This window comes from Rattus rattus, chromosome 8 (assembly GCF_011064425.1).
Source record: "Rattus rattus isolate New Zealand chromosome 8, Rrattus_CSIRO_v1, whole genome shotgun sequence".
NCBI lineage: Eukaryota > Metazoa > Chordata > Mammalia > Rodentia > Muridae > Rattus > Rattus rattus.
The window spans coordinates 105361169-105387623 of NC_046161.1; the positions used below are offsets into that span (position 1 = coordinate 105361169).

A 26455-nucleotide genomic window follows, 5' to 3' on the forward strand; every position below is an offset into this window, starting at 1 on the left:
AGCTCCATGGCCCATCTCCTTCCTGTCCTGGCTTCCTTCTTGGGTCTTGCAGGCCACACTGCTAGTATGTCCAAGGTTGGTGGCTTCCCGAAGGGCCTCAGAGCCAGCCATGTTCCAGAGCCTCTCTGAGTCCCACAGAACTTACACTTGAAGCAGAGCTTGCCATCGACAGCTTCTCCCTACTTCATTTCCCTGTCCAGGGCCCAGTCAGGTCCAGGGACTCTGGTGGCTACACTGGAGGACAGAGGCAGCCCAGTTATAGCCCCCCCCTCTTCTAGGCCCTCGGGCTGCTGGCCACAGCACAGATGGCCACTATAACATAATTAGCTTACTCTGTCACTACTGACTTCCCCTCAGCTTCCCTGACACATGCAATGAATGCCTCCCATTGCTTTGAGAGTACTAACTCCTCTCCCTCCCCTCCCCTCTCTGTATCTCTATCTCTCTCTTTCCTGCCCCTAGGGTTTCTCTGTGTATAGCTCACTCTGTAGACCAAGCTGGCCTCGAACTCAGAGATCTACCTGCCTCTGCCTCCGAGTGCTGGGAATTAAAGGCGTGCACCACCATGTCTGGCTTTACCAGATTCTTATGAGGATTCTGTCTGGTGTTCAGAGACTCCCAGTGTACTCCTGAAAAATTACCCCAGATGCCATGTCCTAACTGGAAGGGAATTTAAGGTCCAGGACATAAAAAAGGGAAGCTGATGTGGTGACACACAGCTAGAATCCCAGAACTTGGGAGGTGGAGGTTGGAGGGTCAGGAGTTCAGAGGTCACTTTTGCTTACAAAGCAAGTTCAAGGCCAACCCAGATTACTTAAGATCCTACTAAAATGGGAAGGGTGTGTGTGTGTTTGTGTGTGTGTGTGTGTGTGTGTGTGTGTGTGTGTCTGACTGGGGATGTAGCTTAGTTGGTAGAGCCGTTGCCTAATGTGCATGGAGCCCTGGGTTCCACCCCCAGCACCACACAAAACTGGGTGTCTATTCGGGAGGTAGAGGCAAGAGGATCAGGAGTTCAAGGTCATCCTCGGCTACATAGTTTCCTTTGAAGTCAGCCTAGGAGGGAGAAAGGGAGACTGGCATTTAGCAAGGAGTCCATACTCAAACCAGCATAGAAAGACCGACTGTTAGAACATCTCATTCAATAAGAAAGCTGCTGCATTTGATATTTTATTAAAAACCATGCACCACGCCTACCACAGCCCTCTTGCAGTGACAAAGGTGGGAGAGGCAGGATGGCCACATACTGTTTCCTCTGGCTTCTCCCTTAGAATAGAGACTCTTCAAGACCAGATTGACAGGCCAGATAAATTAGGGTCTGCTGCCTCTGGGACGACTCTCGGTGGTCTCGGTCCTGAGGGTGTGAAGAAAGACGTCTCTGCGCAGGCAGATCCAGAAGTCTCTCCACAGTGCACAGCATAGTCCTTGGTATCCGAGTGGTGCTAAAGGCTCAGAATGGAGGAATGTTCTCTGCAGCAGTGTGGATGGAGGCTGTACCTGCTTGATGCCCGGGAGCCCAGTGTCCTGGCAAAGCAGGGAAGGCACAGGCCTTGTCACCTGAAGTCCATAGCCATGCCTGGGGTCTTCCTGGGGCGGGCGGGTCTACATCCTGCAGATCCTTCGGAGGGGACGGAGAGGCTATGGTCTCATCAGGCGGCTATGTCTTGAGAGAGAAACGGAGAGCAAGGTTACCTGGCCGGGAATGGAACTCACTCAGAAGCCATGGGCTCCAGATACTGTGGCATATGGGGTGGGGGTTGTCCGTGTGTGTGTGTGTGTGTGTGTGTGTGTGTGTGTGTGTGCCTGTGTGTGTCTGTCTGTCTGTGTGCGTGTGTGTGTGCGTGTGTGTGTGTCTGTGTGTGTGTGCCTGTGTGTGTGTGTTTGTCTGTGTGTGTGTGCCTGTGTGTCTGTCTGTCGTCTGTGTGCCTGTGTGTGTGCGTGCCTGTGTGTGTGCATGTGGTGTGTGTGTGCGTGTGTGTGCCTGTCTGTCTGTGTGCCTGTGTGTGCGTATGTGTGCCTGTCTGTCTGTCTGCCTGTGTGTGTGTGTGTCTGTGTGCCTGTGTGTGTGTCTGTCTGTCTGTGTGCCTGTGTGTGCGCGCGCGCGCGCGTGTGTGTGTGTGTGCGTGTGTGTTTGACCAGATCGTAAAGCATACATTCTGATTGTCTTGAACTGAGGGTCTGCCTGCTTCGTCCTCCCACAATTAGGGTCACAAGCATGCACCACAAAGCCCCATGCTTTTGCAACCAACTTTAAAGAACACAGCAGGCAACGTGTGCTAGTGCACACTTGTAAACCTAGAACTTGAGGAGCTGAGGCAAAAGGACTGCCACAAGTTCAAAGCCAGTCTGGGCTACACAGGTTGACACTGGCAAACCCACACCCCTCCCCCAAGGTACCTTTGGGAGAAGAAGCATCAAGGGTGTGCATCAGGGTTCATTACAATTATAACCTGAGGGCCTTCCTTACAGCAGTGTTTAGTAACAAAACATTAAGGAAAGCCAAAACTCTAAAACTGAGTAGGGCCCCATCACCAAAAAATACGATAGAGAGAGAATGCTAATATCTGACACATGATGAAGTAGAGGGGAGAAAGAGAGGCACGTGTGGTTCTGTGTTTTGAGGCAGGGTTTCACTTTGTAGCCCTGGCCTGGGACAAGCTATGTAGACCAGGTTAGCCTCAGGCTCACAGAGCTCCACCCGCTTCACCCGCCTCTGCTTCCCAAGTGCTGGGATTAAAGGTGTGCACCACCATGCCCTCCCCTGGTTTTCTTAATTTTTAAAAAAAGATTTATGTACGTGAGGACACTGTTGCTCTCTTCAGACACACCAGAAGGACGTCATCAGATCCCATTACAGATGGTCGTGAGCCACCATGTGGTTGCTGGGAATTGAACTCAGGACCTCTGGAAGAGCAGTCAGTGCTCTTAGCCACTGAGCCATCTCTCCAGCCCCCAGGAGCCAGAGTTCTAAGTCACGCTGGGTCATACGAGTTATTCCAGGATATTTCCCGGGCATTTCAAGGTGGGCGGGAAGGTAGGGTTCTTAGGTCCCACCCTTTCTCCTTCTGTCCCCTGCCTTCTCCCTTCACACCAGCTTTCTGCTGAGCCAAGGACAAGCCCCCCACCTCACAGGGCCCTGCATTCTGATGATACAAGCTTACCTGATGACTGGGTTATGCAGGTGACCTTGTAGGACAGCCACAAGCTCGCGAGGCAGAGGAAGCTGGCCAGGAACCCAAAGATCTGTGTCGGGAGAGGATAGGAAGCTCACAGGGCCATCTCTGTGATTTTCTTCTTTGTTCCAGAAAGGAAGCGGGGAGCTATGTGACCTAGCCACCTAGTCCCCTAGTTGCAGAGGGGAAGTTGAGAGAGAGCCAGCGTCTGTGCACTGGTCAGGCCCAGCAGCCAGGTCTCTGGGTCTCAGGCATTGTCCTTATCACTTTAGGTGACTCGAAGGCCTAGGTTTGGGTTTATGTTTACAACCTAGCTGGAGCAGAGCCACTGGGTCTTGATGACCCAGGACCAATAAAAATGTGAAAGCTGGTACTGTACATTTGAATTTGGATCTAAATATTGGAACATTGGGAAGACTGATTATAAGGTTAGCATGGTTGGGTCTCATTGGTAATGGTCTTCTGGTCTCTGTCATGTAAGAGTCTGAGGGCTCCAGAGTTCAACTTTATGTCTATGTACATTTAAATGGTAACAGTAAAAATAAGTTGAGACCACGCTCCTACCCTTCCCTACGCCCTTGAAGAGGGTTGATCTTGCTTGACCAGACAGGCTTCTCAAAGGTGGTTGAGGGAGAGCAATCATGCCTCTCGTGTCTTGGGAACCGTGAGGCTGGTGGCTGTGTACCCTCCTTGTGACAATCTAGTAGTGGTCGAGTAACTACTCCTTTGCTTAAGATCCCAGAGTACAACAGGGCCATGCACAGGGCCCGACTCGGAGCAGTGGGCTCCGGGACTCAGGCTGTGCTAGATGGCGGCCCAGGTGTCCTCAGGCCCACACATCGGGTCACCATGCCACCACTAGTGTTGACACTGGACAGGTGTGATCCTGGGGCAGCCGCACTAAGGGGAAATTCCCAATAAGGTTTGGTATTCTTTTCAAACAGAGCTACTGGTTCACAGGTTCTCGCTGTCCTGGGCAATCCATACCCCAAAGCCTTTGGTTCTCTGAGTGCAGACTGTCTGAGCCACACAATGAACCGAGTAGAGCCAGGCTTCGCGCCATTGTCTCTTCTGCACAATCAGCACCACATTACAGCCCAGTCCCCAACTGTCCTCTCTGCATGACTGAACGGTTTATTGTTGCACCCATACAGAAGGCTAGTCTGCACCACAGAGCCTTGTTTGTTTTGCTAATTGTCACATGGGCCCTGTCATGAACAAGGAACCTGGCTTTCTGTTATTTTCCAGGCTTCCCTGTGGTGTGATGGATGTTAGCTGTCGGGGCTCAGGATCTTGGGCTGACACAGTTTGTGTCACATTACGCGTGACCTGATTATGAGACCCAGTGAGGGGCTGGAGAGATGGCTCAGCCAGTTAAGAGCAATGACTGCTCTTCCAGAGGGCCTGAGTTCAAATCCCAGCAACCACAATGGTGGCTCACAACCCTCTTCTGGTGTGTCTGAAGACAGCTACAGTGTACATATATATGATAAATAAATCTTAAAAAAAAAAAAATGAAACCCAGTGGGAATCTCTTCATGTGTGCCCTGACGCACAGTATGTGACAGTCAGGTGTGTGTGCGTTCCTGGTCTCTTCTCCCAGCATGCACCGTTGGCAGGCAGGTGCCAACCTGCAGGCATCAGTCACGTGTCCCCTCAGAGGTCACAAGGAGCACGAGAGGCACTGTGGAAGGGGCACTGGGCCAGCATGGCTTACAGGCTTGGTCAGCCCTCTGCAGTAATGCTTGGTCCCCACCCCGTGGACCTTCAGAGAAGACAGTCTGTCTGAGGGAAATTCCAGGGGCAAACCCGATGAGAGGCCACGGTCTGGAGAATTCTGGTGAGATTTGTAAGTGAAACTCACACAGTCCTTGAAACTAATTTTAAAAGTCTTAGCTCAGTGGGTAGAGCGCTTGCCCAGGTTGCACCACCATGTCCTGAGTTCTACCCTCAGCACCACATAAACCAGATGTGGTGCTGTCCGCCCGAGATACTAGTACTGGGGAGCTGCAGGCAGGAGAATCTCAAGTTGAGGGTCACCCTTGGCTACTTACTAAGTTGGAGGCCAGCCTGAACCACAAGAGACCAGGCCTTAAACACAAAAAAAAATCTTGTCTGTAGCAAATCAGTTCTGAAGTAATGGCCAAGTAGATATGAAATTAGCAAAATCATAATCAGAGCAGAGAGTCTGTCTGAGGGAAACTCCAGGGGCATAAACCATAAATCTCAAGAATCTATGGACCTTTTAAAATCATTCAGCTCTGTGTCCATATATGTACATGTATATGCATAATTAGAATGTATGCATGGATACCCACATCCTAGCTGTCCATGGTCATAGGCAGGATCCTTGGGGTCCTTTTTGACTCTGAAAGGGATAAGGGTACCCGTTGTGGTTTGCCCTGTGGAGTTATCTGTATTTTGATGCTAATTCCACTGCCCCTAGGATGGCTGCCTAGTCTCGTACTCAGGACTCAGGTGACTTCACCAGAACCTTCTCCCCATTGAATTTGTAAAATACAGGTGAGGACAGATACAGGATAGAAGGAGGCCTGTCATTGGATGAGAGGGAAGGATGGGCGGGAGAAAAGTTTGAAGGAAGAGGAGGAGACAGGAATGGAGAGAGAGGGAGGGTAGCCGCAGCGGAGAGAGCATGGAGGCCGACATTAGTATTCCACTCTGTGTGTTTACAGGTTGTTATGAATGTTCTTAAGGGATGGATGTGTACAGGGCTTTGTATGTCTAGGTGGGCAATTATATCTTATCAGTTGGATCAGGGGTTATTGTGTTGTGTGTTCTTTCATGTGGGAAAGTGTGTGACGGCTGGAGACACCAGGTTGCCATGGAATTGGGATGTGCGTCTCTGGTATGGAAACCTGCCGTGGGAACTAGGTAGGTAGAGAGATTGCTGCCAGGCTCACAGAGAGGCCTTGGGCAGTGTGGTATGGGATGGAGCAGAGCGGGTGAGAGGCTTTGCTCATTCAGACCAGATACCTAGCAGATATCTTGGGGCACTGCACTGTACACCTAGTGGGGATAAAAGACAGCAGTTGTTTTTTTTTAATATATATTTTTACAACGACAGGTCTGAGTGTTGTTAAAACTAAAAATGGAGCCTGAGTTGAAGCAGCTGGTAGAGTCCCTGTCTACCAAGGAATCAGTGCTCAGCACTGCATAAAACTGGGCATGGATGGAGCACACCTATAATCCCAGGACTGGGGAGGTAGAGGCTAGAGGATCAGAAGTCCAAGGTTATCCTCAGCTACACAAAGAACTTGAGGTCAGCCTGGGCTACATAAGATTCTTTGATTTTTTGTCTGTTTGTTTGTTTGTTTTAAGGAATCTGAGCAGGGCTGTGCATTCCTACAACCCAAACACTTAGGAAGAGGCAGAAGGGAGGCAGATACAGTGTAAGGCCAGCCTGGGCTACATAGTACATTCTAGGCCAGCCTGGGCTACCTAGTAAGACACCCCCAAAGAAAAGGGACAAAGGACTCATGGTAAACATCACTGGTTGATCATGGTACCCTTCCCTCTAGAAGCAAAAGAAACCCCCAAATCCCAAATACGTCTCTGCAGTGAAAAGCCAGCCATGAGTAGGCACTCAGAGTAGACGTGGGGATCGAGACCTTTCACCCTGATTCAAGCACTGGCTGAAGGGAGACAGGCCCAGACGACTGTAGTTGTTTAAGTTTGTCAACAGCCCTTAGGTTTACTTTCCTGGACTCTCTAACTTAAGCCCATGTGTCAGGCTCTTTGGAGAGGGTAGCTGGCTGGATTGAGGTGGGTATGAGTTCAAAGAAGAGAGGATCCCTAACCAACCCCTTCCCTGGCTCCCCTCCCCTCAGGACCATCTGAAACCTGAATTGGTTCCTAAAAACACCTTACCGCTCCGGCCACCAGGTTGTAGTTCTTGGAGGCTATCACTATGGAAGCGATGAAGAGAAGCAGGGTGCCGATTAAATAGTGTAGAAGTTCCTGGAGGAGGGGCGAGAAAAGACAAGGTGTGGGCGGAGCGAGCTCTTGATCTGCTGGACAAGACAGAGGGGGGAAGAGGCAAGACCCAGACAGACGGAAACTGAGACCGAGGCAGCGACACTGCCCTCCCTCAGAACTCTTGGGCCAGAGGAGCTCTGTGTGTCTCACAGGCAAGCAATGTAGAAAGCTGGGCCAGGAGGAGCCACACTGGAGACACAGGATGCAGAGCAAAGCGGAAGGAGACAGGGAAAGGCTTCTCGGATGAGCAGAGCTATTCACTAAGAACTGCCTAGTTCCCGAGATCTGTTCGCAGAGCTTCCTCTGTCCTGCATTTAATCCCGTACAAAACAAAGCAGAACAGAACAGAAAACAGCAAAATACCCTGAAAAGCAAAAAGTGAGAAACCACCAAGTCTAACACCTTTAAAAAAAATAAAAAGGGCGGGCTGGAGAGATGGCTCAGAGGTTAAGGGCACCGACTGCTCTTCCAGAGGTCCTGAGTTCAAATCCCAGCAACCACACGGTGGCTCACAACCATCTGTAATGGGATCTGATGTCTTCTTCTGGTGTGTCTGAAGACAGCTACAGTGTACTTAAATTAACAAAAATAAATAAATCTTTAAAAAATTAAACAAAAGCACTCAATCTGATGAGGGATATCTATAAAAACGTATATACGCAGCCTCATATGCAGCGTAGAAGATACCATGCTCCCCTTCAGTGCTCACGGTAAAGGCCATGACACTGCTCCAACCACTCTGTTTGGCTAATTCTGTTTAAGGCAAGGCAATCAAATGGAAGGCACGCAGATTACCCAGGAAGAAGTGAGCCGTTGATATACACAGATGTGATTTGGCACATAGTGGATTCTAAGGAATCCACTAGATCTCTGTTAGAATCGACAGAGGGCCTTTATGCTCTGGTAGAAATCAAACCACAAAATTAAGTATATTTTCCGGGTGTGGTAGCACACACATGATCTTGCTGAGTTCAAGGCCAGCCTGGTTTACATAGTAAGACACTGTCTTTGACACAGAGTCCTTCTGATTTATCTTCTCGGACTCTGCCAGGGGGTTTCAGCCACCGAGTGTCACCATTCAACGCTCCCAGTAGTGTACTCAGGGGCATCACCATGGTCACCAGCTCCTGCCCAAAAGGTTTGCCCTCCTACGCTCCACTCACAGCAGATAAACGCTGAGAGGAGCCCAGGGCCTCTGACAGTGGCAAGGGAGTTTGAGAAACCCTCAGGAGGCAGGCAGAGATGTCCAGCGAGCACTGGAGAGTCAGGGGCAAAGCAGCTGAGACGGCTGGAAGGTGTGGAACGGGCAGACGAAGAAACGAGTGGCCACGTCCCAATTCCCGCATTCCAGCGGCGGGGCCAGGCCTCCCTCTTACCGACAGCGGCCAGCTGATGCAGGTGAGCACGCGGTAGAGGCGGAAGAGGTGGACCAGGTAAAAGACCAGGATCATTATCAGGTCGCACATGGTGACAACTTCAAAGAAGCTGTGGGCGCCATAGTCAATGGGAAAGGAGCTTCGCACGCAGATGAAGGCAATCAGCAGGGTGACCTGTGGCAGATAAGGAAACGTCAGTACACTTCTGCCCCCGGCACCCAGGGGTAGGGGGCAAACCGGAAACCAGCTGAGCCGTCCGGCCCTGCGTCAAGCCTGAGTTGAGGTGCTGCAACAATCCAGGTTATTCCCACACAAATCGGTTGCAGGGCTTGAAGGTACCTGCAGGGGGAGCCAGGGCTCACTCGTCAGCAAACGTGGCCGTCGCTTCAGAGTTCAAAGAGTAGACACTGAGCTATTATTGACTGGCATGTTCCATACATGATCCTGCTGAAGCACTGAAGAGCTCTGCCACATAGACAGAAGCCGTCCTTTGTTTCATATAGGGAAACTGAGGCACACAGTTACTAATTAGTCCAACTAGTTCAGCTTGTAGGGAGTAACATATTAAAATCAGTGTCCATGTACGTGTGCATGCGTGTGTGTGTGTGTGTATGTATGTATGTGTGTGTATGTATTTGTGTATGTATGTATGTGTGTATGTATTTGTGTATGTATGTATGTGTGTATATGTATGTATGTGTGTATGTATGTGTATGTATGTATGTACTCATGTGTGGAGGCCAGAGGTAGACATGCCATATCCTCCAAGTCAGGATCTCACACTGAACTTAAAGCTCCCGATTCATCTAGACTGTAAGTCCCAGGGGTTACATGTACATGGCTGGCTTTTTAACATGGGTTCCAGAGATCCAAACTCAGCCCTCATGCTTGCCTGGCAAGCCCCTGACTGAACGAGCCACAGCCATCTCCTGAGCCCTGGCTCTGCTTCGTGTGCCCTTCTTCAGGAAAAGCCTGCTCCTAGCTTTCTCAGTAGTCAGTGCGGACCAACTCCCTAGCCCAGCAATAGGCGCTTTAAATGGATTTATTTTTATTGGTTTTAATTACGTGTGGGTGTATGTATGTGCAGGTGCCTGAGGAAGCCGGGACAGATCCCTTGGAGCTGGAGTTCCTGATGATTGGGAGCCAGCTACCTGACGTGGGGCTGAAAACCAAACTTGGGCTGTCTGATAGTCAGTGCTCTTAACTGCTGAGCCATCGCTTCAGCTCGAAACGTGCACTTTTAAAACAAGTCTTGGTCTATGGTGCTTCACGTCTTTAATCTTATAACTCGGGAGGCAGAGATCTCTATGAGTTCAAGGCCAGCTGGGTCTACATAGCAAATTCCAAGTCAGCCAGAGCTATATAGTGACATCCTGTCTCTCAAATAAATAAATAAATAAATAAATAAATAAATAAATAAATAATAAAACAATTGTATACACACACACATACACACACACACACACACACACACACACACACACACACACGACCCATACTTGGCATGTTTTGAAAGTAATGCATGAGTTGTTCTGGGTTTTCTCTTTGCTTAAAAAGCTGAACTCTCAAAGGGCAATGGTGGGTACACGCCAGGAGACACCTGCACTGCCTTAAAATGTCTCTTAGCCAGAGAGACACCACTGGGATGAACTTAGCTGAACTGCAGCTGATGTCACGGAAAACCTTGCCCTGAGGGTGCCATGGCAACCCTGTGTAGGGGACCATCGGAGAACAGCTTGGTAAATCCCCTCCTCTAAGCCACAGCCCTGGATGGATGAGAGTCTCGAGCCACCTGCTGCCTGGAGGCCAGGCCTGTAGAGCTGAGCTCTGCTGCAGGCAAATGACAGCCACCGGTGGCATTCAGGAAGACATATCACCCTCCAGCATCCTCTAGACTCCGTGGATGCTTCCACAGGAGAAGTGGGATCTAGCACCAAATACTCTCCCACCTTGCACTTTATAACATTAAATGTGACCTCTCCTTGGGCTAGTGAGACGGTTCAGTGGATAAAGGTGACTGCTGCCAAGCCTGGAGACCTGGGTTCAATCCTTCAGACCCACATGGTAGAAGGAGAGAACCAATTCTCTGTCCCCTGGCCTCCACATGCATGCACATGCATATGTAACGTGCACTCAACATACATACACAATGAATAAAGAGCCACACAGAACGACTGGTGTTCATGAGTTTGCCCTAACGGCAATTCACCTCGAACTCACTAAGTAGCCCAGGAGGATCTTGAACTCCTGATCCTCCTGCCTTCACTTCCAGAGCACCGGGATTACAGGTGTGCACTGCCATGTCTGTTTTATGCAGTGCTAGGGATTGAACCCGGCACTTGTTGCATGCTAGGTAAACACTCTACAGACTGAGCTCCATCCACAGCTGCCCCACGATTTTCACTCCAAGCTACCATCCTGCAGGATCTAGGATGAGACACTCTGGGATAGTGCAAAGATATTCATTACCCCACTAAAGGCTGCCCAGATCAGGGGACATCAGCCAGCCCTGACTCTCAGCAGCTCAGGCTCATGACGTGCAGAGCTGTCCCTTGAGAGCTCTATCCAGCCAGCAGTAAGTACTTACTGGGTGCCATTAGGATTTATAACTATTTGTTACACAGCAGAGCTGACTGATACATCGTTGGTTTTCAGAACTAGCTTAGCTTCGGAGCCAGTCTACAATTGTTTTTAGGATGGGAAGAAGAACACATTTATCTGATAATTATTCATTGAGCACAAATGGCATCCCCAGTTCCAATCTTTGTCATCTATGACATAAGATCACATTGAAGCTAAAGCATGGCGGCCCATGCCCTTAATCTCAGCATAGGCAGAGGCAGAAGGATTGCTTCAAGTTCAAGGCCAGCCAGTGCTACAGAGTGAGCCAAAACTAGGAGCTGGGGTGTAGTTTGGTTGGCAGAGTGCTTGCCGATGCTCGCAAGACCGTAGGTTCAATCCTCAACACTTCATAAAACCAGGCAGGGTGATACAAGCCTAGTTCCAGCCGTGGGGAGGTGGAGGAGAGAGGTCAAGGTCATTGAGGGAGAGACCAGCCTGAGACTCATCTCAAAAGCGATCAGCTGATGAGATGCACTTGCATGCGGCCAGTAAGGGAAGTCCAGCCCAGAACCTGTGGAAGAAGTAGACAGAGAGAACTGACTCCACATGCTTGTCTTCTGTCTGCCAAAACGTGGTCTGTGGGACACATGCCCCCCCCCCACACACACGATAACGCTAACATTTCAAAAGCCAAACACCATAAAGGCCATGCTGGCCTCCGCTTGCCAGGGAGCTTTCTCCGGGGTTTCTTGGACAAAGCACACCGCGGAGTGGCTGGTGCTGTGACAGCATCTTGGAGGAAATAAATGCTTAGAGAATCCGTGAGGCTTAGTCAGTCCCTGAAAGACGCCTGGCATCCAGCCTTGGGCAAGTGCCAGAAGTGTGTGCCCGCTGAGTCCCACAATGAGGCTGCAGGATGCCTTGATTAAAAACCGAAGCAGCCTGGAGTCAAGCCTGAGGAGAGCAAATTGTCCAGGATGAAAAATGGCCAAGCGAGGACACCAGAACCGTGACAGGCCTATGACCCGGGTAACAGATGGAACGCCACTATTGTCACACCTGTGATCACCCACCGTGGAGACCAGAAGAGGAGCAGAGAAGCGGGTTCTGAGGCTGCCTGAAGACGGGCCTTCAGCAAGAACACGTGAAGCAGAAGGGGGCGGGGCCTGACAGATTTTAGAGGCTGGAAGCTCTGACTGCCAAGCCCCGGGATCCGAGTGTGATCACAGGGTCCCACATAGAGAGAATCATTCCTGTAACTGCCAGTGTGTGTGTGTGTGTGTGTGTGTGTGTGTGTGTGTGTGTGTGTGTGTGTGTGTGTGTGTGTGTGTGTGTGTGTGTGTCCAGAGAGATACAGGTGTGGGGAGGGCAAGGGCCCCCTCAAGACCTTCAGGTGTTTTCAGGGACTCTGAATGGCCACAACAACACCTCCCCATCCCCACCCACCCCGACCCCCTCAGATTCCTCAGAATTTTTACAACAGTTTCAAATCGAGTCAGATCCTCCCACAAACCAAATACCAGTGAAATCGACTCAGGCCTGGCCACCTCAACCTGCAGGCAGCCTTGTTCATCTGAGGGGCAGCTTCCTCTCTGCCTCTAGCTTGTACAGGCCTGCTAAGGAGCAGGAAGGCCATAAGGAGCCCTTCCAGGAAAGCAAATGGGTCTGGTGTCTGATGGGTCTGGGATCTGTCACGGCATTGTGCCAGGCACAGTGGAAGATGCCTCCCTTGGCCCTTGTCTGGGTTCTCACTGGTGAGTCCTGTGGAAACAAAGGCCTCCCTTCAGTGAGGTCCCTACTCCTCTTGGCCTCCACTTTATTAAAAATAACCTGGGAAGGCTGACCCTGGCTAGCCCCACATGCTCCCTTCACAGACTGCAGGGTCACTCTGAGGCTGCCTGGTTTCTGTCAAAGCCTCTGGGGGAAAAAGACAAAGAAGGCTTTTCAGTCTCCACAGGGGAGGCAGGGGGATGGTGGTCAGTCCTCCATAGCGCTTGCACACATCCACCTTGAACTGCACATCTCAGGTGAACCGGACACGAGGGAGCCAGCAGTCCTCTGGGTGACAGTGGGCAGAGAGTTCCTTAAAAGGGCCGGTCAAGGTTGTCATGAACCTGGCTACCAGGAGCAAAGGCTTCCTTCTAACCCCCACCCTGGACCCCCTCCACGCCTACATGGAGGGACTGAGATACAGGCTAAAAACTAAAGCACAGAGGGGGAACAGGAGAACTGGGAGTGGACTGGCCATTCACATGCAAACGCCTCAGAAGGAATGGCGTAAGCTACAGAGCTCCCGTCCCTCGATTGCATGTGAGCACAACAGATCCACAACACAGAGGAAATGGGAACGCAGGGCATCTCGGGAATGCACGGTTGGTTTAAGGGTTTCAAATGATTTGAATCGACACACCAGAGAAACAGACACGAGGGGCAGGCAGCCTAAGTTTCGGTCAACTGACTCAGGAAAAGAATAGATGGCAAAAACTTCAATATCCAGTCGCGATTACAAACAAAGCAAAAGGGCTGGAGAGATGGCTCAGCGGTTAAGAGCACAGATCGCTCTTCCAGAGGTCCTGAGTTCAATTCCCAGCAACCACCTGGTGGCTCGCAACCATCTGTAATGGGATCTGACGCCCTCTTCTGGTGTCTGAGGACAGCTACAGTGTACTCATATGTAATAAATAAGTAAATCTTTAAAATAAAAAAGAATTCCTTTAAAGAAACAAGGCAAAAAACCCTCTCCTTAAACTAGGATCTAAAGGCACTAACCTAACTTGAAAACTGTGGTACAACTATGGTGGTGAGGCTTCCCTCAGGACAGGGGAAGGTGTCAAGGTGACAAGGAAAAGATGTCCTCCCTCCCTGCCCATAACTGTTTGAAGCTGTAGTAAGGTGAGCAACAGAAATGAGGCGTGAAAGACTGAAAAGGAAAACACACCGGTTTATTATAAACAGTATGCTCACATCTACAGAGAATCCAGTGGAACTCGGGAAGAAGGTTCTGGAACGAATCCATGAGTTCCTTGATGGTGCAGGTCACAGAGTTTAACTTACAAGAGCTACCGTGTTCCTGTAAGTGAGCAACGAGCATTGAATTTACTCACTACAACCAAGGACCACTTCTGACAGCAGCAACTCTGGAGATGTTTACTGGGCATCGCCGGTAAGTGATTCTCCCCAGGATGGAGAAGCCAGTTCAACAGAGCCTGAGGCAAGACCCGGCAATTCAGCCTCTTTTGGGGAGAGGGGTGGTGGTGGTGGTGGATATTGACAAACTGATTCTAAAATTTATACGGCAAAGCAAAGGATAATCAAACAGTTTTGCAGACGAACACTATCTGGTTTGAAGGCTTGCTGCAGAAGACAATGGTGTCTAAGAGAGTGTGGATTGGGCTGAAGCAGAGACACGTACGTGGTCGCCGAAGAGAAGAGATTCCCCGAGACCATGGCCAACTGATGTTTGATTGGACAGATGTATAAAGTGAGAGGCTGGGGAGATGGCTCGGTCAGAAGTGTGTGCCACACAGCCGCAAGGACCCGAGATCTGTCCACAGCATCCGCGTATCTGTGATCCCGTTGCTGACGAGGTGAGATGACCAGCCAGCCAGTCAGTCTAGCAGAACTAGTGTGATCCAAGCGCACTCAAAAGACCCTGCTCCGGAAAACTATACGGCGGGCTGCCTGCGACGGTCGCGTGCCTTTAACCCCAGCACTGGCAGGCAGATCTCTCTGAGTCCGAGGCCAGCCTGGTCTACGTAGAAAGTTTCAGGCAAGCTAGGGCTACCTAGTGAGACCCTGTCTTAAAATGATCAGGTGGAGAGAGACAGAAGACGTTTATATTGACCTCTTCTGTAAGTAATGCTACAATAGAAGGGAATTTAATGAGAAAGACTGGGCGGACAGTGTGGGTCACTTGGCATAAAGCCCCGGTCCCCATTCAGTCTTCATCGCCACACGAATCAAGTGTGTGGTGCTCGCCTCTAATTCATGAAGCTTCTACACTGAAGGAGAGAGAGCCCTGACCACTCTCATTCGGTAAGGAGACCGCGTGTGATCATGTGACCCCGGGGCCCCAGAGCAGAAGGACGTCGTTAGTTATGGTGAAGCCTGAATGAGATAAGAGCTCAACATCATCGGTGTTCTTGACTTCCTGTTAGTGACAGGACTATCTGTGACTCACTCTCAGTTGGCTCAAAGAGAAAACAGTGAGGCGGGCTACCCCGGCCTCCCATCTCCTGTAAAGGCAGGCTAGGGTTACAGATGCCTGCTCCTGGGTCTGGGTTTCCTGTGGGTTCTGGGGATCAGAACTCCCGTCTCCAGGGAAGTGCTCTTATCCACCGAGTCATCTCCCCAGGCCTGTAGCTCATCATTTTTTTTAAAAAAAAATTCATTTATTTTATGCATATGATACACTGTAGCTGTCTTCAGACACACCAGAAGAGGGCATCGGATCTCATTACAGATGGTTGTGAGCCACCATGTGGTTGCTGGGATTCGAACTCAGGACTTCTAGAAGAGCAGTCAGTGCTCTTAACTTCTGAGCCATCTCTCCAGCCCCGCCCAAGCCCCAACCCCCACCCAAGGCCAGGCCCAGCACTTGTTTGGGATACATCTTTCATCCTCTGCTATCTGGGAACTGCTCTCTGGTGGTTTCTGTCTTCTTGGGGTCTCAGCAGCCATCTCAAGATGCTACTTTCTTGGCAAAGGCCATAATGTACTCCAAGAGGGCTGAGAGATAACTGTCACTCAGAGGGACTGAGAGGCTGGCCACGGCCCTTGGCAGGCTTATGCCTGGGAACAAGGGAAGGCCGCCCAGAAGGAGTGCATATATGATGCCAACAGTGCACTGTGTCCGTCCACGCTGTTTAGAATCTGGCTGCACTACAAGTCTTTAATGGGCTGCATGAGTCTCTCATGGCTTCTCGAACAAATGGTCCCCAACAGATGTCTAGTCCCTTGCAGTTCTGGAAGTCAGCAATGGGAGATCTGTATTCCTAAGCAGGAATGAAGATGGCAGAACCTTGTTTTCTGTGGACTCCGGCCCAAGGTTCTTTTCCTCCTTTAGCTCTTATGGCGCCAGGGCTCCCAGTTATACGTGCACGCAAACACACGCGCGCACACGCGCACGCACGCACACACACACTCACTCACTCACACACACTTCCTCTTTTTCCCTTGCACTGAATTTAATTAGGCCTGCTTCCCGAAGCACGGGCGACTTACCAGGGGCTACGCCACTGAGGAAAATCTCTTCTCCTCCCTCTCCCCCTTTCAGAGATCAAATCTGATGGTTCATTTTCACAGACGCTTCAGAGCAGCTGAGGCCCTGCTACAAATGATCAGCAAACCCCAGGCCCTGCTAATGATGATTAATAATGATTAATGATGATTAATAATGAGGATTGCTCTAGCAATTCCTCCCCACCAAACTGGGCTAAATGATCCCACCCCCATCCAAACTAGGTTAGAGTGGAAAGTTACAGCGTAGCCTGCCTGCTGAAGTGAAACAGACAACCGGCTGTGAAAGAAGTCACTGCACCTCTCAGAACAGCTGTCACCACTGAGGGTGGCCATGTGGAGCCTCATCAGGACACATGTGCTGTCTTAGTTACTTTCATAATCTTTAAAATGTATCCTATTCAGTGAGTGCTTTCCCTGCATGAGTATCTGTGCACCACAGGGATCCCTGGTGCCTGAGGAGGTGTCAGGCCTCCGTGTGGGTGCTGGGAATTGACCTTGGCTCCTTTGCAACAGTGTCTCCATCACTGAGACCACTCTTCAGCCCAGTTACTTTTTTATCGCTGTGAAGGAACACCAAGATGGAAAGTAAGTTATAGAATGCTGGGGCAGTAGCTGAGGTCTTACATGATGAGACAACAACCATAAGGTTGTTATAGAGTGAGCCAACTGGAATGGTGTGGGCTTCTGAAACCTTAAAGGCCACCCCTAGTGACATGCCTCCTCCAACAAGGCCACACCTCCTAATCCTTCCTCAACAGTTCCATCAACTGGGCACTAAGCCTTCAAATATACATATGGAACCTACAGGGGCTGGAGGGGGGAGGGGAGTTCTTATTCAGACTTCTACATGTGTCTTGACCCAGAGTTCTTCTCTCTACCCAAAGTGTCATACAGTGAACAGGACACCCTGACCAAGAAGCCTTGGAAAACCAGTGTCACCCCTGGGGATGACAGCACAAGGTGGGGAGGGAGGAGGATTGGACTGTGAGCCCCAGGCCAGCTTTCTTCAAAAGCAAAACCAGCGCTGCCCTATAGACAAGCATGTCTATGGCCCGGCTAATTTTCCAACTGAATCATCGGGAGATACAGGGACAGTCCCCACTCTGGCAGTCACACCCTGTTCTCCAGGACACATTTGCCGATGGTGAGTGTTACAAGGAGTTCAACAGGAAGGGGCTGGGGAGGTGGCCCCGGTGGCACAGTGCTTGCCGCATAAGCGTGAGAGCAAAGATTGATCCTCAGCACCTATGTAAGGAGGCCAATACTGGTCATCCATACCTGTCACCCCAGTGTTGGGTCGGTGGGGACAGATCCCTGGGGCTCACTTGGCAGGTGAGTTCCAGGTTCAGACAATGAACCTGTCTTAAAGGTGAACAGTGGCTGCACAGTGATGGCCCATGCACTCAGGAGGCAGAGGCAGGAGGATGTCTGAGTTCAAGGCCAGCCTGGTCTACAGAGTTATAGGACAGCCAAGACTACACAGAGAAACACTGCCTCAAATTAAATAAATAAATAAATAAATAAAATGGGAAGAATGACTAAGGACACCTGAGGCTGACCCCTGACTTTCTGACATGCATATGCATACATAGGTATCTTGCCAGTACATGCAGCTAACATGTACACACACACACATGCGTATGCACGCACACACATGCACGCACACACAGATTCAGTTACTGCTGTCACTATGACATTATCGAAACAGGAAAAGGCTGTTGAAATAATATTCTTCCCCATCGATTTTATTTTTCACTCAGTAAATATTGATCCCCACCCCTCCTGCTCTTATTTTAAATTGGAGTTGGAAAAAATGCCACACACACACACACACACACACACACACACACACACACACACACACACACACCTAAAAACCTATGCAGCTCTTTCAGAGGACAGCAAAATGAAACAAATGTAACATGGGAAGTCCTGAGGGCATCTGCAATGTGAGCTTTGGGTCCAGAGGGACAGGAGAGAAGACGGCAGACAAGCCAAGATCACAGACAGGGACATGCAGCAGGTGTGGATACCCACAGACTCCGCCCGGATGTGTCCGACCTGTGGCCAGTGGGCCGCACGTGCCCCAGGATAGCTATGAACAGTGGTAGCTTGACACAAAGTATCAACTTACTTGAAACATTTAGATGATGATGACACAATGATGATGATGATGATGATGATGATGATGTATGTGTGTGTGAGAGAGATAGAGAGAAACTCAATTGTGCAGTTCTCTGGTGTGAACTGAGTGTGTGGCAGTGTCTGCCACAGTGTGAAGACTGGACACACCTGGCACAGTCTCTGTGGGAATGAGACAGAGGAGGCAGCTCTAGTGGCTTCCACAGAACACAGCAGGGAGTCCGCAACTCCCAGGTCGGATTTCTTCCTGTTCGAATGCCCGGATCCCCTCTATCCAGCAGGACATCTCCCTCCGGCAGCTAGGGACGCTGCTATGAACCCATTCCTCCACACCCTTCTGTTCTGGCTGCACTCAGCAGCCGCTCACCTCTGAGACGACGATGGCAGGATGTACTTGTGGGAATGATGCCCCATCCCCTTGTCCTAAGCCACACACCAGCGCCAGGAGTCCACCCTCGCTAGAATGCACTTACATAAGAATGTGTCTTTGGTGGGGGTTACCCCAAGGATGTGTCTATCATGGACAGGCCTGGGAGAGCCTGCTCACCATACACAAAAGCTGCAGGCTTGGTGAGAAAAAGTGCCTTGGTTGGCCCTAGCCAGGTTCAAGTGCAGGGGCAGAATTCAGTAGGTTTTGTTTTTGTTTCTAGCATGGGGAAAATCATAATTATCTCAGTGCTTGCTTATCCAAAAGAAGGGGGGAAAGGAAACCTAATCAGCCAGGGAGATGGAGAGATAGATACCTCAGTGTTAAGAACACCCACTGCTGGGGGGCTGGAGAGATGGCTCAGTGGTTAAGAGCTTTGACTGCTCTTCCAGAGGTCCTGAGTTCGATTCCCAGCAACCACATGGTGGCTCACAACCATCTGTGATGGGATCTGATGCCCTCTTCTGGTGTGTCTGAAGACAGGGACAATGAATGCATATACATAAAATAAATAAATCTTTAAAACACCCACTGCTCTTCCAGAGGTCTTGAGTTCATATCCAAGCACCCACATAACAGCTCACAACCGCCTGTATCCTGTAACTCCAGTTCCAGGGCATCTTAGGTCCTGTGGTGGTGCACATAAACCCTTGCAGGTGCTCACACACATACACAAAAACAATAAAAGTCTAAAAAAAGACTCATACAGCGAGGGGCCGGAGACGATGGCTCGGTTGGTAAAATGCCTGCCCCGCTAGGCTAACAGCGCCCACAGCTCTCTTATGCTTGTAATCTCTCACTCTGGAGGTGGAGGAAGGAGGGTCAAAAGGTCAAGCTTATATTTAGGCACACATAGAAAGCCTGAGGCTGGGATACATGAAACCCGGTCTCAAGTAAGAAAAAAAAAAAAAGCTTAGGTTCTGGACTTCTGACTTGGCCAGAATCCAAGTGTCTCAGTCATGGCTTTCAGGCCTTGGATGATGTAGCTCCCTGGCCTCACTACAAGCCCCTAAGGCCGTGAGAGTTTAGCAAGGAAACAGGAGGAAACACCCAGCTCAGCATCTTACCCAGACAACCATTAGTTAACCGCCATGTTTCCACGGTAAAGTCGTCTGTTTGTTTTTGCTTCTTCATAAGCAAGATGGAGAGTGGCAGCCAGCTGCTCAGAGAGGTGGGTGTGAAAGCCCTGAGGTCCTGCTGCAGGCTCTCATCTCCCCTGCTTCCTGTCTTCTTGGTAAGAAAGGGCTCCTCCCCAGTCTCACGGCTGTCCTTTCAGAGCACCAGAAAGTGCTTACCCAAGAAAGTTCTCATCTGAACCATGAGGCCATTTGTCCTAAACGTGGGGGAGGGCCGGTCTCTCAGCCTTGCTAACTGCCAGCCCAGAGCCAGGGGACCTGCTGTCTGACAGAGGCTGGGCCTCAGCAGTTACAGATACCCCACAAGGAGTGGAATGGGGGAGCAGGCGTGTTCTGTCACTTCTGGGAGTCCCTCACGCTCTCTCAACTGGGTCCAGGCTCTGAAGAGAATGCCTCCCCTGGCCTGTGAGAGATGCAGGGAGTGTAGCCAGCGAGTGAGGAGCCAGTCTGGTGACAGGGCCAGCAGCGGCTGGCAGGTCAGAGGGGCCAGCCAGGGTGGAGGCTGGCCAGCAGTACAGGCGGTAGGCATATGTCAGGGAGGAAACAGATGCACTGCCAGGCAGGAAACCAGGGCAGGGGAAGACGGAGAGAGGCCTTCTCCAACAACCAGAACTACACTGTTCCCCCGGTACCACTCTGAGCATAGCCAGCAGGGCCCTGGAGGTCTCTGAGACCCACTAGATTGCTTACCAACAAAACAAAGCAAAACAAAAACCTGTGGGTTTGTTGGCACCCTAGGGGACCAATCACTGGTACCCCACACCCTTTCCTCTATGCAGCCCTGTAGCCTGGTGCACCCTTCTCTTGGTTTCCAGGTATCTCATCTCTCACCTCTGGCCAGTGGTTTTCAGCACAGCAGCAGCTGGCTTTTCCGGGGGTGGGAGGATACGTAAAGTTTCCCACTTGTGGGGCTCTGCCTTCTAGAACTGCCTACAATCATAGCCAACATGAATTAAATACAGGAACATCTCAAAGCACGACTGACTAACCAGTCACTGTCCCTTTTTCAAAATGCCAGGCACCAAATCCACGGTTAAAATTGTGATAGCTCGTCTTCTTGGCACCTTGAAATCTTTGGACAATAAAGGGACAGCCATTAATTTGCAGACACTGAAAGTCTCTAGGCCAAAAGTGCAGATCAGGTTTGGATGTTTGCATGTGCACACGTGAGTTCATGTGGACACACACACACACACACACACACACACACACACACACACGTGCACACGCAAAATAAATGAAATAATATTTTAAAAGCCTGGTAAAGCACTCAGCACTCAGGAGGCAGGGGCAGGCAGATCTCTGTTGAGTTTGAGACCAGTCTAGAAAATTGTTCAATGCCAGCCATCCCAGAAGAGCACAAAGCTCTCAGTTTCTCTCGCTGCAGGAGGCAGGCGGCATGAATCCTGATGAACTATTGGCACATTTGTTCAACAAGATTTCTCTACAAGGAAGGACCCTGTGTTCCACAAACCGGCCTGGAGGCCAGCGAACTTGAAGGTGAGGCGGGGGAGGGAGAGAAGCTGTACGGTGAATCACAGTGCCTCCATGCATGGCTGCAAACCTCACTAGGAAGAAACAAACTGCAGCTGGGCCCACGGGGGCATCCTGTCATCTCAGCACTCTGGAGGTGGATGCAGGAGGATCATGAGTTCAAGGTCATCGTCAGCTATGTACTGAGTTTGAGCCTAGGATAGTCTAGGTGCTTGAGATGCTGCCTCAAAGGGGGGAGGGGCCGAGGGGTGGAGTTGGTGGAGGACTTGCTTCTTACTCCTTCACGGACTTGATTTAAACCCCCATCACTCATGTAAAAAGCCAGGCACAGTGACAACCAAGTGTAATCCCAGCACTGGGGCGGTGGGCCAGTCCTCTAGTCTAATTGGCAAGCTATAGTTCCCAATGTGGGACTCTGGCTCAGGAAACAAGGTCGGACAGCTAAGGACAGCTCCTAATGACACTGGAGGCTGACCTTCTGGTCTCCATATACAGGGACACCACACACACACACACACACACACACACACACACGCACGCACGCACGCACGCACGCACGCACGCACGCACGCACGCACGCACACACACGCACGCACACACACACACGCACATGTACACGGGCATGTTCCTGCACACATAAACACCTGGGAACAAACACACACAGAAACAAATACAAAGATTTTAAAGCCACACAGCAAGTTTCATTCAGTAAGCCAGAAAGAAGCACCTTCTAATTTTGTTGTAAAACACCCAAACTATATGTACCTTCTACAAAATCCTAAGAATTTCCTCATTACTAATGCTTTGGATGGATGGTATGTACAACAAACAAATCACCTTTATTAGGAAGAATAAAACACACAACAGACAGTTGTGAGCTGCCAGATGTGGGTGCTGGGAGTCGAACTTGAGACCTCAGGAAGAGCAGCCAGTGCTCTTAACCACCAAGCCACCCCTCTGGCCTTATTACCGAGTTTTAAAATTTTCTTTAGCCTTCAGCAGAAAGTAGCTTCCTGTCCTCAGGTCAGGGGTGGGTTAGGAGCAGGCAGGACGTCAGCAATGTGTTTCTTTGCTGTCTTTTAGCCTCTGTATTTCTGGAGGTGGAAAACGAGGTCCCACTTGGATGGGGTCTGAGGAGGCTTTTAATTATTATAAAAAAGATTCAAGGGATGCTACCCTATAGTTACTTATTTTGCTCTTTTTGAGACAGTCTCACTACGTAGCCTCTGCTGGCTTGGAGCTTGCTAGGTAGAGCAGGCTGGCCTTGGATTCTGAGATCCACACGCTGGAACTACTGAAGTTCACCGTGTGGAACACCATGCCTCCTTCCCTTTGGGCAGGGCCTGTTTTAGTGCACACTAGTCTTGAACTCTGTGTAGCCATGCATGATCTCGAACTTCTGATCTCCACCTTCTGCGTAGCTAGGACACCATGAGCTAGATCTGCACACCACGCCTAGCTCAGAGGACCACAAAGCTGTCCTCTGATGCATACACCCATTTGCTCCCTTCCAGCTCTGGCCCCATGGAGGACACCCAGGTGATACCAGAAGACTGGCCCATCAGCCTACGCTCTGCGGCTGGGCAGGCTATGGGTGTCCCTGAAATACAGCTTGCGTCCCGTCCCTGGAGGCTGCCCAAAGTGTTCTTTGCTCTCCTCCCCTCACAAACTGCCTCTCTAAGGTTTCTTTTCTTTCTTTTTTTTAATGGCTAACTGAGCCTTAACTCCTATCTCAAGTGTGAAGTCCAGCGGCTTTTAGGATAGTCTCAACGGTTGTCTAACCATCAACCACAACTTTTAACCGTTTCACTCACCACCCAAAACCTTGCACCCATCAACAGTCACTTCCAACTTCCTTCCGCCAGTGCCCCGACCCAGCCCTGAGCGGCCACTGATTTTTATCTGTGTCTATGAATTTGCCTACTTTCAATACTCATCTGACCAGAATCATAGAACATGATCTTTTGGTGAGTGGCTTTCCCCCTCCCACTTAACACAATGTTTCCAAAGCTCACATATAGCGTCATAACTCAGTATTCTTCCCCATTTTTTTCCTGTATAATAACTCATCAAATGTAGCCCTTTCTGTTTCTGTTATTAATTCATTCACCATTTGGCAGGTTGTCTGTGGTTTCCAGTTTCTGGCTATTGTGATAATGAAAATGACTATATATGTGTCGGTACAGTTTTTGCTTCTCCTAGGCTAGCAGGAGTGCTGGTCGTGCAGCTCCTGTTTTACGTGTGTGCCCGCGTGTGTGATGTGTGTGCCCGTGTGTTCGCACACGCCTGCGTGTGTGGTGCACTCAGGCCTCCATGCTTGCTTGGCATAACTTCTGAGCTACTGTGCGCTGTCCCTACAGTGGCTGCATTGTTTCAGACTCCTATCCTTAGCATCCCAGAGTTCCAGCCTCGCTACTTCTGCACCCAAGCCACTTGTCATCTGTCCTTTTGATTATCAACAGCGTCACGTGTGTGACCTTGCCTCACCATGGTTTTGATTTCTCTGGATCATTCGCAAGTTCAGACTTTGCCAGAATTGTGTGTTCTAGGGATGCAAGTTTCGGATACCCATGAAAAACCAGCCTTGGGCGGCTGCCACCCACTGGGTGGCTTTTAGGCACTCATGTTGTCTTAGGCAGTTTCCTTACTAGACAAAGACATGACTCCATTCCTTAAAAACATTTAGTGGGATGATACAGTCAGTCCTGGGGCTGAGTGTGCAGTCCCCTGCACAGTGGTGAGAACAATACAAGACTTAAAAACAAACAAACAGGGGCTGGGGATTTAGCTCAGTGGTAGAGCGCTTACCTAGGAAGCGCAAGGCCCTGGGTTCGGTCCCCAGCTCCGAAAAAAAGAACCAAAAAAAAAAAAAAACCAACCAACCAACCAACCAAACAAACAAACCAGGCGTGGCCTTTAATCCCAGCACTCAGAAGGCAGAGGCAGGCAGATTTCTGAGTTCAAGGCCAGCCTGGTCTACAGAGCTGTTTCAGAACAGAGAAACCCTGTCTGGATAAAAGGAAAACAAACAAAAAGATCTGCCTCAAAGTCGAGAGCAGTGATCAGGGGACTGCCTATTGAGGAAGATGGGGAGGGAGCACAGAGCTGCAGGAATCACGCCTGGAGAAAAGACCCATGAAGCACAAGGACTCAACACCAGACTGGGATTCTTCTTGACCCCTAGTCTCTTCATTTTCTAGAAGTGACAAGCCCAGAGGAGCCCAAGGCAAGTCCCCCTACTCCCACCACCAGGTCCCATGTAGCCCAGGCTGGCCTGGAACTAAGCAGATAAGAATGATTTTGAACCTGAGTCTCCTGCCTCTACCACCTGAGGTCTGAGGTTAAAGGCAGGAGCCACCACCGTACCCAGTCTTACGGGCGCTGGCACTGGAGCACAGGGCTCCGTGAGTTCTGATCAAGCACTCTGCCAACTGAGCCACAGCCCCAAGCCTTGGCCTTTGCCGTTTTAAATTATGTACCTATATCTGTGCATGGGTAGGTGCATGTGAGTGCAGGAGTGTGTGTGGCGGGGGGTGGGGGTGGGGCGAGGCATCAGATCTCCCTGGAATTATAGAGTCACCTGAAGTGGGTGCCACGAATTAAATTTGGGTCCTCTGGAATAAGGTCTTAACCACTGAGCCATTTTTCCACCCTTCAACCTTTCTGGTTCTTAAGGTAACATGTTAAAAAAAAAAACCTCTTGGTCAGTGTAGTGCCATATTGGATTTGGGCCTGGCCACTTTGTAACTGTATGGCCACAAAGTCATGGGATTGTTGGACAGAGGCCTCTCCCATGTATTTACGGCACAGGAAGAAAAGACCAAGTAGTAAACACCCGGTGTCTCCACTGCATGACCTCTGCTGAGCCCGGCTGATGCATGTGGAACTGACACACCTGGACCACACCTGGGTGGTGGTCAATTTACTTCTGCCTTTTACTTCCTCAGCCTTTATCCTTGAGATTTAGGCTGGCCTTCTCGGATTTCTCCCTAATTAATTCAGATCTCCTAGTCGGTCTTTTGTTACCGAAGTCACGAGCCAGGTAGTCACGAGCCAGGGTCTCCCACTGTGCTTCCCAGTTATTTTCTACCTGGAGACTTGGGTATATAAGTGGTGAATAAAGCTACAGGACTCTCTCTCACTATTCCTCCTCACTCTCACTCTTCCTTCGCTCTCCATCTCTCTCTCTCTCTCTCTCTCTCTCTCTCTCTCTCTCTCTCTCTCCTCTCCCTCTCCTCTCCCTCTCCTGGCTTGACACGAATAACGTGTGTGTGCGTGTTTCTTTCATCCCGTAGGCTTTCGCCCGATTCTCGGTACCAGGTCGGTGCAGGCGCCGACAAATGGAGGTCCCACCGAGATCGGAGAAGAAAGGGGGTACCACCTACGGGACGTCCCTGGAGCCCGGCCGGCGTAGGAGAAGGGACGGATTGGGCGTAAGATGGAGCAGAAAAGGCCTGGATGATTTGGCCTGAGTAAAACTTGTCATAAAAAAGGGACAAGGTAACGGTAAAGTGTTTTTGCGTATGTGTTCTGTTAGAGTTATATTTTAGTCTTTGGACCCTGGCTAGAGATAGTTTACACCCTAGACATGAGAGAGAACGGGTTTGGGAAAAACAGTCCTCCCGGACTCTCCGCAGATGCTTTGGAGAAAGAGAAAAACCTTTTCAGAGCTCTCCTAGGAACAGAGGGAAAGCAGGAGACGTCCTGCCTCTCTGCTGGCTCCTGTTGGAGAAATGTTTATTTCTGGTTCTGGGTTCCATAGGTAGGATATGTGGGTCCCTTCGGTGGGACACCATCTAGTTTTTCCCTCTATGTCTATTGTCTGTCCTTGGTGCACCAAGCTGTCCATGTCTGTCAGTTTATGTCTGGTTTTTGTTTCTCGTTGTTTAAATGTTTTGTGTTTCATGTTTA

At 50.2% G+C, this 26455-nt stretch overlaps 1 protein-coding gene across 1 annotated transcript in view; it reads right to left on the reverse strand.

Annotated features, from left to right (window-relative positions):
- Positions 1 to 1151: 1151 nt before the first annotated feature.
- The window catches only part of Cmtm7 (CKLF like MARVEL transmembrane domain containing 7), a 31373-nt gene continuing 6069 nt past the window's right edge, over positions 1152 to 26455 (reverse strand). The window contains exons 2-5 of the mRNA XM_032911033.1: positions 8543 to 8716; positions 7059 to 7148; positions 3159 to 3240; positions 1152 to 1660 (exon numbers count right to left, since the gene is read on the reverse strand). Of these exons, the coding sequence (XP_032766924.1) occupies positions 1647 to 1660; positions 3159 to 3240; positions 7059 to 7148; positions 8543 to 8716 (360 nt within the window). The 3' untranslated portion in view covers positions 1152 to 1646. The remainder of the gene's footprint in view (positions 1661 to 3158; positions 3241 to 7058; positions 7149 to 8542; positions 8717 to 26455) is intronic.